Below are 15,263 nucleotides of genomic sequence, written 5' to 3' on the forward strand. Positions count from 1 at the left end.
TGCCCTTTGGGCAGGGGGCTGGACTCAATGATCTCCCGAGGTCCCTTCCAGCCCTAATGTCTATGAAATCTTAGGATAACATTAAATAATCCAGGAAAGACTGTTTCCTCCTGTGCGTAGTATTATTTCCTTAGCATTATGGAAATAATTTAACATACATTGGGCACATCTACACATGCAAGAATGTGTGCTTGCAGCAGCTGAAATAGAAGCAGTGTAAATTTGAGCCGGGGCTTTTTGCGTCGGTGCACATGCCTGGACATCTGCTTTGGTGTAGGAAAAATTGTGCCACTTGAGGCAAAATTACCCTGCCTCTTGGATCTGCAGTCAGGGGGAGCTAGAGCTGAGGGCCAGCACCTGTGCTGTCCCCAGAAGTATAAAAAGCTTCCCTGTCCTGGCCCCAGCAGTACAAAAAGCTGCGCTGGCAAGTAGCTTAGGGCTACTCGCTCTCAGGAGCTTCTGGGGCCCAGCCAATTAGTACCTGGGGACACTACCCCTTGTGCCAGCTGGACTGCTGAAGCAGCTCTGAGAGTTCCCTGCACCCTTTACCCACTGCAGCAGTCTGGCAGTCGGGGCTGCTGCCTGGCTGTGACCTGCTGTGCACCTGCCAGACTCGGATGTGGACTGCAGAGCCAGTAGCGGCTTTCACAGCATTTGATGAAGTGAGCTCAAGTTCATGAAAGCTTATGCTCTCCATATACATATTTAGTAAACATATAAGGTGCATATCCACCCTGCCTTCTGTCATATTTACCTAACACACTGGAATACTGTTCCAGAGATATGTTGAAGCTTTTTCCCTCTTGACTAAATATCAGCATAGCACCCTTTCTGAGTGTTTTTGTGGAGGACCAAGCTTTCAGTTGCCTCAGGGCATGATCTAGGACAGTGCCCTGCCCCCGCCTTTCCCCACATTTTTTTTTCCCCTGGATATTCAGGGGTCTAATTTTGTCCCAGCGCTGCAAATTTGCAGCTCAAAGAACATTTCTTCATTTCTGCATGTGCCTCTTGCAGCGTCTCAAAGGGGTTTGAAATGCTGCAAGATATATGTTCATGCTTGTGTGGATGTGCCCATTAGGGTTAGCATGGACAGTCACTGTGCAAGTTTCTACTTACACCTTTTCATTGCAGCTGTCTCTCATCTGTCCTGTTCCCTGCCCCAGCCGCTTACCCTCCCTTCACTTATTTTAAGCTCTAGTTCTGGCCCTGGCCCAGCTTAGCTCAGAGCTGCCACTACAGCTTGTGGCCAAACTGGGGCCACCACAGCTGCTGACTGCCTTGGAGTCAGAGCCACCCATGGCAAGGAGACAGGAAGCAGGTCACAGGGAGGCAGGCACCAGGGAGAGGTATTAGGTGGGCAGGTACAGGCACGTGATGGGTTGAAGCAAGGGTGGGAAGGGCAGGGGGTTATGTTGTGGGAAGCTGAGAGCAAGGGACAATGGGGCAGATGTTGGGGAGGAGCAAGAGGAAGGCAGGAAAGGTGGCAGGGGGGTAGGAACAAGTACAGGACAGAAGGGGGTAGGCAGCAGGGAAGTGGGGATAAGTGGCAGGCAAGGCAGGCACTGGTGGGGCAAACAGCAGAGGGGACAGGGAGCAGATGGGAGAAGGCAAAAGCACAGGAGCCGGCAAGGGGCAGGGTTGCAAGGGGAAGGGGTTTGGCCCCTTGGCCCCCACTAGTGCTTTCCCTACCACAGTTGTGAGGGAGATGAGTTTCATAAAATCATAGAATAAACAAGATATGCTGAGAAATTATAGCAAATTTATAATTTTCTATTTATAGACTCTAATTACAGGGTGGTCGCCTTAAATTTGAAGTCCTCTTAAATTCAGGTAAACATAGGAATATTTTGCAAAGTAGTCTTTGCTTTATCTTTAAGCAAAGATGTCTTTGGAATTTTGTGATGGGAATTATGGAGAGAAAACAAAAAGCATCTTCCATGTGAGAAAAATAATTAGCCTGAGGGAAAAGGAATGAAAGGGAGTGGCTTTGAAGAATGACAACGTAGTACAAAATACCATCTGTTAAAACAAAAAAAATCAATATTCTCTATTCTTCAAAGTCCTAGCTAAGGACAACTGGGGTATTTTTCTCTTGGTGCATGAGTGTACTAGAAACTCCCATTGATTTTGTGTTCATATCAAGAGGGAGCTATATACCTTCTTTGTAGCAATACTAGTTCTCTTGAGAGAACAGATGAGATTTAATCGTGAGATGTATCAGAATTGCTACAACATGTCCAGAGTTCTGATTTATCTGCTAGATTTCCACCAATCATATCAATATATTGCATAACAAATGGAGTTTAGATGAGTGTGGTAAATTATGCTTCTATAATTCAAAGACTCACCTTTGCATATATATTTGGAATATATAAATATTTTAAAGCCACATATGTAAAGGTGCATATTTAAAAAATACACTTTTCCCTGAAAAATTGTATAAATCAATGGTAATGCACAATTTACTTTTTGACATTTATTAGTATATAGATTGATGCCTGAAATTACAGATGGTATAAACTGGTAACTTTCTACTGACTACAGTAGATGTTAGCACACAATTAAAATAAAATGCATGCATAAGTGTTTTCAAGATTTGAATTTTGAGTTCACTAGTACATAGCCTTCTGTTGTTGTTGCTTAGTTCTATATCTTTATATGCTAATTTAACTATTAGCTCCCATCATTTGCTGAATCTTGCTTATCAGTTGAAACTTCTTTTAATTTGAATTTATTTTTTCCAAACAGAATGAATACTATCAATATTAGTTTCCCATCTTTCAATGCTTCCTTTCTCTATAATACAGTGCCTTTTTTAAATCAAAGTACATCTTTTGAACCATCTTTTATCAATTAAGGATGTACTTCCCAAGCATCTTAATTTGAATTTGCCATTTCAATATGAAGAGTATTCTCTTATGGGGTGCAAACTGAGCTGCAAACTACAGATTGCACTAGACAGTTCCCTACATCTGTAGAAACAAATTTTAACATCTCAGAAATGAATCCAACACAAAATCTGAAAAACACCCAAAAGAGAATAACTTCCAAAGAATGAAAATAGGGAGGGAGAGGGGGAAAGAGGACATTACGTCCTTATTTTAAAAAATTGTAAAAATCGCTCTCAGGGTATTTTTTAATTTTTGTGAATTTTAACAACTAAAATGAGAGAAAGCCTTGCATAAGTTTTACTAATCCTGAGGGCAGAGTGTCTCCTTACAGCCAGGCATTCGGAAAGGTTTTGTTTAGGTTTCACAGGTTCTTCTTTATAATGTAAATGTAGCTCTCTGCATTGTTTGGTCTGAAACTTCCAGCCAGAAACTGTCTCCAACTTCCCTGAACTCCATCTCCAGCACATGTGTAATTATTGTCACCATTTCCCACCTCTCAGTCTGACCCTGCAGGTCTTAGCTCTGGGCTCATAGGGGACTAGCTTGCAATTCTCCTCCACTCCGGACTGCTGTAGAATAAATCTCCTCCCTGGCTGCAGGCAAGCTGGACAGAGGGAGGAATTAATTCTGTCTCTGCTGGGCTTCAAGAAAGCCATAGAAGTCCACAGGGTTTGCCAGTGGCAGGAGTGGAGAGAGGACAAAGGGAGGAATTTGCCTCAGGGCCACACCCCACCCCTGCTCTAGCTAGACAGAAGAGGGGATGGGCCAGCCCAGCTCCCTGGAGCAGAACCCAGCCCAGAGAGTATGCTGGGATGCTGGGGGTCTCTGATTTAACTTAAACCAACAAGGGGTCTGGGACAGACATTGCATAAGCTCATTTGAGCCAAATCAGTTAAGTCTGATACTACATTCAGCCAGGTTTGTCTCAAACCATTTTCAGCCATTTTCAAACTGGTTTATGTGCACTGAATGTCTTGTCTGCTACAGGTTTAAACCAGTTTCTCATCACTTAAACCTGTTTATGTGTAATGTCTATCCCTAGCCTGTGAGTTAACTTGAATCTAGAGGGGATCTGGGACAGAATAAACTGATTTAACCTTTATTTTCAATAAACTGATTTAACCTAATTCAGGTAAGTCTGATACTACATATCCAGGTTTATGTTAAATGGGTGTCGGCCATTTTGAAAGTGGTTTATGTAACTTCTGTTGTGTTACAGATTTGTACCAGTTTCCAATACTTATACCAGTTAATTTCTGCCCCTATCCAGTGAGTATAACTGTGTTGTGAGCTTCCCAAGGAAGAATACTTGTCAATCTAGGGAACTGCCCACTCAACCCTTACAAATCAGAGCTATTTTGCATTGCAGTTGACCTGGACAGGTTGAATGATGATGTGAAACGTTACAGCTGCACTCCAAGGAACTACTCTGTCAACTTAAGGGAGGAACTGAGACTGACAAATGTGGTTTTCTTTCCCCGCTGCCTCCTGGTCCAGCGCTGCGGTGGGAACTGTGGATGCGGCACTGCAAATTGGAAATCTTGCACATGCACCTCTGGGAAAACAGTGAAAAAATATCATGAGGTATTTTATTTCTGACCTTTCTTGTGATTCCTCTGTGGGCTCTAAGCCAGAAGTAGACTCATAAATACTTCCCCTGCAGCTGCACAACTGATTGTGTTGGTGCTTCATCTACACGAGCATGGCCAAAATCCTTTCCTCCACCTCACATGCAGTTTTACATGAAATCAAGGTGCTACCCTGTGGGCACATCATTTGCCACAGCACAAATTGGGCATGCATTTGCCACAGCACAAATTGCAGCATGTGTGTTGGCTGCAGCAGCCTTACCTAGGAGACTCCCAGGGCAGCAGCAGTGCTAATCTGGCCGCAGTCACATGGAACCTGGCTGGCAGCCAGAGCATGGCTCTGGATGGCCAAGCTCTGTTTCTGGTGGCACATAATGCTGCTGCATGCACCTTACCACTTTTTTCAGTGATTTTTTTGTTTGTTTGTTTGATACTGGGATCTCCCCGTGTCAGATTTTGGCACTGAAGCATGGCAAACAAGTACATGTGCTGCATGCAGTTTGCAGCACCTCAAACAGGTTTGAGGTACTGCATACTACACATGAACACTTGTCTGGATGTGCCTTGTGGGAGCAGCACATATGGGGACAACACGGGTTGTGTGGAAACTTCCCTGGAGATCATTGCTCATATTTAACAGTGTTGTTGGAGCCATGGCAGCTTGGGCTTCACACACCACCCCAGTAAACATGGAGGTGGGCTTATGTATTTAATGCCCGTCGTACCACATTGTTTCTGTTATCCACATGTTCTAAACCAAAGCTAGCTTGGCTATGCTTAGACATAATGCATTAGAGACATAAGCCATACAGCCATTCTTACTGATCTGCAGAAGGGCCTGATTTGGTTTTATATATGAGCTAAAGGATTAAAGCACTACATAGAGAAATGCAAATTGTGATAAAGTAATATGGATTTTCTTACACCTTCTTGTTAGGTACTTTTCTTGCACTGTTTTCTTCTAGCTTCTTGGGCTATGAGAAGTGAAGTGAGTAGCAATTACACAGCATTGAAAGAGGTATGAAAGACACTGGAAATGGGGTGAGAGTCTATTTAAGTCTAAGAGAGGTTGGAATAACCAGGAAGCTCAGATTCTGCAGTTAGATCCATGTAGTTTCCCAGAACTGATGGCAAGAGCGATGGCTATGGGGAACACAAGGAGTGGCATCACCACTGAGGAGGCCAGACAAAGATTTATGCCAGTGTAAATGCTTTTCTCAGGCATAACACGACTTTCTGTTTTGAGGGAGTTAATTAACTGCATTTCTTCTTGCTTCTAGCCTTGCTGCTTAATTTGTAGCCACATCTAGATGGGATAAACTGAAACCATTTGGGTACCACTGTATAAGATTTTTTCCTTCCAGTTTCTCTGCATTAGGAGACTTTTGACCTTTTTTGTTCTAACTTTTTCTCACTCGGCAAATGTTGAGAGAACAGCTTGTCCCCTGAGAGCAGCCATGTACATTTTTGATCCTTTCAAAGGACATTTTGGAAAACAAGTCATAATCAATAAGGAAAGAATTGTTTTCAAGTATATAAGATGGTTTTTACAGAAAATGATCTTGAAAGTACCATGGAAACTTATTTGATATAATCCTTTGAAGCAACCCAAAGCAGATTGGTAGGTGCCATCCTGAGTCAGTTTCTGACACGCTCATGGAAGAATCCGTAGGGCATTCTCTACACATTAGCATGCATCAGAAAAGACTCGATTAATCAACACTTGCATTTTAATCAGAATGCTCCAGTGTGCTGCAGCATCAAATGAATTCAGCTCCTCCACATTTCAAAATAACGGTGGGGCATTTTAACTAAAGCTTGTTGAATGAAGTATAATTAAAACACCCTTGCCACTATTTTGAAACATGGGGTACTGAATACATAAGACACTGCCAGCATTTTAGTTGGACCAGTTTCCCCAAGAGCCACTCTAATTAAAAGGCCCCATGCCCCACCCTGGAGCATGTGTATAAGTGCCCTATTTTCCTGTTTTGTTTAGGTCACATGAAAAAGAATTTAGTGAGCTCCTAATCTGGAGGTGGTGTGCCCACAGCACAAAGTCTATGATATAGGAGAGGCTTAGGGCTAGAATACCAGAGGTTATTGACAATAAAGCCTAGATAGATGTGTGAGAAAATATGCTAAACATTGCTGTAATCAGTATTGTTGTCATCTTTCTAAGGCACAAGGTTCCCCCCACTTTTCACCACATTAATTACAAAATACAGTAGCCTCCAGATCAACTGCTGTAAATTACTGGAGAGTAGTTAATATTTAGAGGTGCACTGATACATCAGCCCAATATCAGATCTGCACCAATATAAAGAAAATGTTCTGTATTGGAAATTGGTCCAATGTGGCCAGTGATTTGTCCGATAAATGTCCATGCGTCTGTGCAGCCGGAGCACAGCACATAGGCAGTGAGGAGCACAGCCGGCAGCGTGGAGTGCTGTGTGCAGCTGGTAAGTCCAGTGTGTTGGAATGAGGAGGGAGGAGGATGGGTCGTGGTGGGGCAGATCAAGGATGAGCGCCAGGAGTAGCGGCGGAAGCTGCTAGATGAGCACCGATTTGCATGCAGCAGCAGGAGCTGCCCACCCCCCACCTTTCTCATGCCTCTCCACCCTGGCCCCAGCCCGCAGCTGCAGCCCACCCCATGCCATGTAGATCCAGGTGGCACAGCACCACATCCCCAGCCCCCTGGACAAGCTACTTGCAGCTTTATCCCACACCCCTTCCCTCCCCTCCCTGGCTGGTTAGTGCCTGCCCCTGCCCAGCCCTACTCCCTCCCTCACCGCAGGGACCTTTGCTGCATGCCCCCCTCCCCACCTCTTCCCTCCCCTTCCACCACACCAAACTTACCAGCTGGACACATCTCTTCAGTACTGGAAATCGGATCGGTATCCGCTGATATGCCTCCTTAAAAATCAGCTATCGGTATCGGCCCCAGCAATCTCTATCAGTGCACCCCTATTCATATTGTATCCAACTTTTAAGAAAGATGCAATGTATGACTGTAGTTATAGACCACAGAACTTTAACTCAATTGAAAGACATTTCTAATAGGGCCACAAAACAGGGGTCTCAAGCTCACCTTGCACCCAGAGCATAGGGTTCCTTGGGAGCTGAATCCAGCGCAAGACATGCAGTGGCAGCAGTTCTGGCTCTGACCCAGTGAACATGGTCCAAGTCCAGCTCCTGCTGTACGTCCCATGCCAGAGCCAGAGCCACTGCTACCACCACATGCCCTGTACTGCAGTGGCAGCTTGAGCTCCAACACAAGCCTTGAGGTATATGATATCCAAGGCTCCAGCACAGTGTCAGCAGAGCTGGTGGCCAAGGAGCTGGGCCTGAGGCTGCCACCAATTGTCATGTCCATCAGGGCCCAAATGACCAAGTTTTTGCAGTAGGCCACTGCTCAGACCATGTCCCTCAATTTCTGGTAACCCACTGGTAGCCCAGCAGGCTGGATAGAGTGGCTCTGCAAACCAGATCTGGCACCCCTGTCATAAAACACTGAGATGAACATGATCTGATAAAAACAACCCCGGAAGTGTATAAATATTTATATAACACTACAAATTTGCATGTGGCTTAGGAAGATTTTAAAAGATTTGTTGCTTCCTTCAAAGAATGTAAAATTGACCAAGATGAGGTCTTTCATGGATTAGAAACTGATTGAGAGAGAAAGCAGAGTAAATGGAATAAATAGACAGCTTCAACATGCAATGTGGCTAACTGGAGGGTTCCAAGCTTTCATATCAGGTGTTATTTCTTCTTATCAGTATGGAAGAAAGTGAATAAAAGAGGCAAATATGGAAAGTGAATAAAAGAGGCAAATATGGATTGCTCGCTAAAAACATCAGCTCAGTGCTAAGCAGCCATCAAAAAGGCAAACAAATGTTAGGAATTAGTAAAAACAGGAATTGTAAAGAAAATAGAAAGTGTCATTGTACTCCTGTAAATCCATCATGTATCTACACCTTGAATACTGTGCCAAGTTTTGGTGTCAGCACCTCAAAAAGGATATGGTAGAACTAGAGAAGGACAGAGAAGGACAATAAGGATGATTAGTGGTATGGAGGGACTTCCATATGAGGAGAGGCTAAAGTGGCCTAGGCCTATTCAGTTTAGAAGAATGCTTGAGGGGGAACATGATAAGGGTTTACAAAATACTAAATGGTGAAGAGAAGGTAAACAGGGATTTATTATTTACTGTCTTTCACAATACAAGAACTAGGGCTCATAAAATAAAACTAACAGAACAAAGTTCTTTTTCATACAGCATGTAATTCAGATTTTGCCATAAGATGTTGTGGAACCTGACAGTTTAACCAGATTCAGAAAGGGACTGGACAAATGTTTGGAGGAAAGGTACATCACTAGTTAGGGGTACGACAGCTGAATCAGAACTTCCTAGACCGTAAATGCTGGAGGCTTCAAGTGGGAAAGGAACAGTGAGAAAAACCTGGTCATATCCTGTTGTCTCCCTTTCAGCATCCACTCTTTGCCCCTGTATGACACAGGATACTGAGCAAAAGGGATCTATGGTCTTACCCAGTAAATGACCATTATTATGTTATTGTATTAGCATTAGGACTATTGTCTCCCTTCAGAGGCTTTACACATTGTCACTGCTATGGCCCCAGCTCTTCAGCTTCCAGACCCACTGATGCCATACGCTGGAGTCACTGCCACCATGTTCCCCATGTCCCATACCAGAACTAGAGCTGCCAGTGTGGCATGGGACACATTATGGTGGCAGCAGTTCCAACTTTGGCATTGGGCATGCATTAGGATCTGAAGTTGAGCTATATGCCCCAGGCTGAATTCAGCCTGCAAAGAGCCCCACAATCGGGATCAAGCCTGAGGTGCAAGGTAAGATGAGTTTGACAGAACTGTTTTATAGCCCTATTACAGATTTCTTTCAATTAACTGGCTCACTATTAAGATAAAGTTTTGTGGTCAGAACACTAAGTCAGACAGGACTAGAGATGTCTGTGAGGAATTTTCAAGGGACCTAATGTGATAAAATGTAATGTAAATAAGTATGAGGTGTTGCATGTTAGAAGGAACAATCTGAAACAGCAACAGCAGAGAAAAGAAAACATCTGAATACCAAATTCGGACCTAATGTTTGTCCTTAAGCACAGCTTAAAATCAGAGCAGAACTGGGCCTCTGCATAGCACTGTGGACAAGTCAGTGAAAATAACATATTTATTTGAATCTAAAATGACCCAGAATTTAAGTTCACTCCCAATAATTAGATTCTATATATGGAAAAATTATAATTTTGTTATAATTTTCCAGGTATGGAATCTAATTATTGGAGGTTTGTCATTAATTCATCCTCACCTCCTTGCTACAGCACATAGAAATTTGTTGTATGTGACAGTAAGTGTGGGAAGGGGCAGAAGGAGGGCAGAAGCTACCGAGGGCAAGTGGAGGAGGAGCAGGAGGCTGCTGTAGGTCTGACTTTGGAAGAGCCAGAGCCAGAGACACAGAAGCTGCCATCTCCTCCCCCCACAACTCTCCCTACTTAGTAGAGGGGGATCTTGTTAATTTGAAATGCAAGGGAGCAAAGAACCGTGACTTTGAACTAAATATACCCATGATGATTTGCTTATATGCAAATTACTATGGGTGCCTACAGTCTTATTTCATCCAAATGCATTTTACCTTTTTCGAAACTACTGCAAGTTTCAGCAGAAGTACTCCACTTTTGAACACACTTTTAAACAGCAGTTTTATATCCACTTAAACATAGTACAAACTATATACAATATTAATCCAAAGCCAAAAGGCTCGTGATTTATTATGTTCATTGGGCTGGGCCCCAGCAGAGTCAAAAGGGTTTAAAGCCATAGTAATCCCACAGCCCAGCATTGTTCAGTCTGAGTGTGTATTCCATATACCTGCCGCACCCTCCGCCCCAAGGATCCATGTGCTGATTAGCCCCGTACTCACAAATGGAACTGAGTGTTTTTTGCACAAGTTCTGAGACCTTCCTGGGAAATTCATATGCAGGTAAGATATGGTGCCACCTGGTCCAGCTGCACCACATGGAAAATGGGGCCACACCTGTCATATGAAATGAGCTGAAAGAGCTGGCCTCTCATTTACATAGATATTTGATGATGTTTGCCAGACATTTAAGGCTGGTGAAGAAACAGGAATCATTGGAAATGGGGGGGGGAAATGATGCTGCTCAGCTGTGGGAGTGAAGAGAAAGTCAAAATATATTCAACTTAGTGGTTCACCATGAGTTGAAAAAGAGTTGGTATTGAGGGGGACTGAACTCATTGGGCCTTGTATCTTATTCAAATAGGCTAATCTATCTTTGTGGTGGGTTCCCATCAGTAGGAGATCTTTTCAGCCATTCCTTGGTTATGATCAAGTGTACAGGCTGGTAGAGGTCTGGTTTTACTGCTTTGATTGTTACCAGGAGTGCTGGGGGGATAGTGACAGGGTGCTGGGATGGAGAAGGAGTTCCTAGAGCAGCATTGGTTGTGATTTTGCAGAAGAGAGTGGCAGTCATGGAAGGGAAAACAGATGGAGAGGTGATTTGCAGAGTAGAAGCAAAGATTGAGAGTCTGATAGAAGATAGGCAAAATTAGGTAAGAATGGACAAAAAGTAGGAAAGAATGGTTTGCTGGGATGGGTGTTTTTGGAGAAGGCTTTATTGAAGAAAGCTATGAGGGAAGAGTCCAGTCAGCTGGAGGAACAGGAGAAGAGGAGGAGAGAAGGTCACAAAGGAGAAATGAAGAATGAAATAATGATTAAAGGGAGGACTAGTGGGAGGAATAAGCTAGACATGCAAAGAGAAAGAAGATGGGAGGAAACAGGATCAGCAGGTAATATATGCCTGAGAATAAGAGCAGTAGTAACAGGGGAAGGAGAACAGTGAAGTTGGATAATGAATAGATATAAAATTGTAGAAAAAATATTGTCTGAAGTTTTGGATCTTAAAGTGGAACATTTACATAACCTGGTCATAGGTGAGAGAGAAGAACTTAAGATGATAAATTTTATTGTGGGAGAAAAGACAATAGAAAGGATAATGATTATTCAAATGCACATGGACATGCTTGAGATGGAGGACATAATGAAATGGTTGGAGAATTATGTACAAAAAGTTATGTATGTTGAGAAGATACATGATAAATACAGTACATGGAACACAGAGGAGAAAATCTTTCTGATGAGAGCACCTTGGGTGGAAAAAGGGGAAGGACATTTTAAGTATTTTTGGTGACATTGAGGGAAATAAGGAAGGAACTGAAAACAGTGAGAACTGAAGAAGGAATCCAAATAAAAGAAAGTGCAAAGGTGTTGGATGTGGCAGTGGAGTTTTATAAAGAATTGTGCAAGAGAAGAAGAGCGGATAGAAGAAAAATGAAGGTGTTCCTTGAGGGGATAAAGAAAGGAATAGAACATGGAAAGAAACAAAAAATAGAGGAGAAGTTAAGTATGAGAGAGGAGGAAGACTGCTTAAAAGTTTGCAAGAGCGAGAAAGATCCAGGAAGAGCTGGACTTCTGCTGAAATTCTATAAAATATTTTGGCAGTGGCTGGAGACAGATATAATAGAGACAAAGATCATAGAATCATAGGAAATTCAGGTTGGAAGGGGCCTCAGGAAGTCATTTAGTCCAACACCCTGTGCCAAGCAAGACCAGCCCCAGTTGGATCATTCCAGGCAAGGCTTTGTCAAGTGAGCCTTACAAACCTCCAGGAATGGAGATTCCACCACTTCTCTAGGTAACCTGTTCCAGTGCTTCACCACCTTCCTAGGGAGAAAGTTTTTCCTAGTATCCAGCCTAAACCTCCCTTGCTGCAACTCGAGACCATTGCTCCTTGTTCTATCATTTGCCACCACTGACAACAGTCTAGCTCAGGAGTGGGAAATTATTTTGGCTGGAGGGCCACTTAAGGAGGTTTGGTTAGCTGTCAAGGGCCACATGGGTTGCCTCATCCCTTGACAGGTGCCCAGCCCCCTGGCCACCATCTTGGGACCAGAAGTCCCACCCTTGTCCCCTGGCAGTACTCCTTTTGGGAGGGGGGAGTTGCCATCTTAGAACCAGGAAAAACCAAATCATACACTAACAGTCACACACCTACTATAACGTATTTTACTTTTATTTAAAAATATTTTTGTCTTGATTTGTGTTTATGTACTGTACAGAGGTGATTGCATAATAACTCAAAAATAAATTCTTAGTATTTTATATTGTGTGGGGTGTAGCTGGGTGTGTGTTTGTGTGTAGTATGTATGTGTGGTGGGGCATGGGGGGAGTTTGTGAAGGGGTGTGGCTGTTTCTGGGGGGGCATAGGGTATGTTGGGGGGGGTTGTAGCTCTGAAACACACTGTCCTCTCCTGCAGTCAATGCAGGCAACACTGGGGGGGTATCTGTTTGTGTCTGTGTGTGTGGTTTGTGGGGGTGACAGAGGGTGGAAGGGGTTTGGGGACCCTCCCCACACACACTCCCATCATGGCGCAGCAGCAGGTGGGGGTCCGGTGCCTGGCTCTGGCCAGTGCTGTATGTTGCAGCTAGAAGCACAGCCCCTGCCAAGCTGTTTGATTTCCCAGCACTCCCCACACTTGCAGGGCACAGGAGGGAAGACTCAGGCACTCCAAGCACTGCTTTCCCCACTCCAGGCCACTCCCTCCTGTGCCCTGTGAGTCCAGGGATCACCAGGGAAACAAATGGTTCAGCAGGAGCTGCGCTTCTCACAGCGCTGGCCAGAGCCAGGAGCCAGGCAAGCACTGAGCACAGCTCCCTCCCCCCATCTTCCTGCTGCTGCCCCCTGCTGCCTGCCAGGCCTGTGCACCACGGGAGGGGGTATGGGAAGGGTCCCCATACCCCCCCCACCCTCCCTCATACCCAGCTGAACTTCACTTTGGTGTCACTCCCTTGAGTGAGGTCTCTATGCTCCTACTCAGCTGCAGCCCCACCCCTGCCCCCAGCTTCCCTACCTACTGTCTGGAAGGAGTGGGGTGCTGGGGAAGCCTGCAGCAGCAACTGCACCCTATGCTAGCAGAGCTGGCCCTTCACCCACGAGGGTGGGAGCAAGGTATGATAGGGTATGTTGGGGGGGGGGGGGGTAGGCACCCACCCAGGTGGGCAGAAGGACTGGGTGGGTGGGGTACAACTCGTTGCAGGTCACCATGGGCCAGATGAAAGTGCCTGGCTGGATGGATGCAGGCCTCAAGCAATATTTGGCATAGCCCTGGTCTAGGGCAATCCTCTTTGGAACCACCTCCCACATAGTTAAAGGCTGTTATCAAATCCTGCCTCCATTTTCTCTTCTGCAAACTAAATAAGCCCAGCTCCTTCAGCCTCTCTTCATAAGTCATGTGCCACAGACCCCTAACCACTTTTCTTGCCCCCTGCTGTACTGTCTCCAACTTGTCCACATCCTTTCTGTAGTGGTGGGCCCAAAACAGACACAGTACTCTGGATGTGGCCTCACCAGTGCTGAACAGAGAGCATGAATCACTTTCTTTGATCTACTGGCAGAGATCTTGCTAATGCAGCCCAGTATGCTTGTTAGCTTTCTTGGCAACAAGGGCACACTGTTGTATCATATTCATCTTACTGTGCACTGTAACTGCCAGGTCTTTTTCTGCAGAGCTGCTGCGCAGCCAGTTAGCCCCCAGCCTGTACCAAGTTTCATGTGTCATTGTTGAACCTCATAAGGGTTTTTTTTGTAGCCCAATCCTCCAATTTGTCCAGGTCACTCTGAATCCTAACGCTACCCTCCAGCATATCTACTACTTCTCCCAGATTGGTGTCATCCACAAATTTGCTGAGTGTACACTCCATCCCATCTTCCAGATCATTAATAACAATATTGAACAAAACCAACCCAAGGACTGACTCCTGGGGCACTCCACTTGATACCGGCTGCCAACTAGACCTTGAGCCGTTGATCACTGCCCATTGAGCCTGACAATCCTTTCATTAATACTTTCATCCTAATTATTTAATCCATCTACACCCTACTGGGAAAACTGAGACTCGAATTCAACTTAGTGTAATTGATGTGCCAAAGGGACCAATAGAAGTTATCAAATGAAGTCATAAATACGAAATTCCTAAGGAATTAAACCAGTTGTTAAGGACTCAAGGTCTTCTTTATTCCTGCTGTTTAACTTTGCCTAATTAGCCTCTTATCCCTAAAGTTTTGGATTGCTCTAACTATATCCATTTTTTCCTATATGTGAAAATTCCCTATATATCTCCTCACATTCCATATAGAAACTGTTTTGGGAAATAATGCAGGGAGTTGTTTAGTTCATATGGGCACCCTTGCCTTTCCATATGCCTGTAAAGGACACTACATCACCTCTCAGGGAGCACTGTATTTAGAAAAGGCAATTTTTTTTAGCATCAACTTTCTTTTTTTCTGTCCTGCAGTCACTGACTCTCACTCATCTAATGAATTGCATGCACACAACCAAAGGGATCAGTATTGCCTGTGCTTACCTGCTTTCTATGCTCTATGCTACCTGCACTGAGAAAGAAGTCTGTTAGAAAAGAAATTCAAAGTAATCTTTCCAGTTATTCTCCTTTCTGTTCCCATGATCATATTATCTTAACAGTCCCTATTAATGTATTAAGCAACAAGACTAACAGCTAATCATCACAGGTGGTCTTCCCTAAACTGAGACTGCTGCTTTTTTTTCCTCTAAAGTATGAAGTTTGTGTCCAGTTGCAAGAAATTAACTATATGGCAATGAGAATATGAAAATGCAATATGGTTGGTTCCCCTTCTTCTCTAAA

General features: G+C 44.2%; 1 protein-coding gene across 1 annotated transcript in view; it reads left to right on the top strand.

Annotated features, from left to right (window-relative positions):
- Window positions 1-15,263, top strand: part of PDGFD (platelet derived growth factor D) — a gene marked incomplete at its 5' end in the record, with an annotated part of 92,663 nt that overhangs the window by 58,947 nt on the left and 18,453 nt on the right. The window contains one exon of the mRNA XM_019528532.1: window positions 4,261-4,475. Coding sequence (XP_019384077.1) covers window positions 4,261-4,475 — 215 coding nt within the window. The remainder of the gene's footprint in view (window positions 1-4,260; window positions 4,476-15,263) is intronic.

This window comes from Crocodylus porosus, unplaced genomic scaffold, assembly GCF_001723895.1.
Source record: "Crocodylus porosus isolate Cpor-Errol unplaced genomic scaffold, CroPor_comp1, whole genome shotgun sequence".
In the NCBI taxonomy this organism is placed as follows: domain Eukaryota; kingdom Metazoa; phylum Chordata; order Crocodylia; family Crocodylidae; genus Crocodylus; species Crocodylus porosus.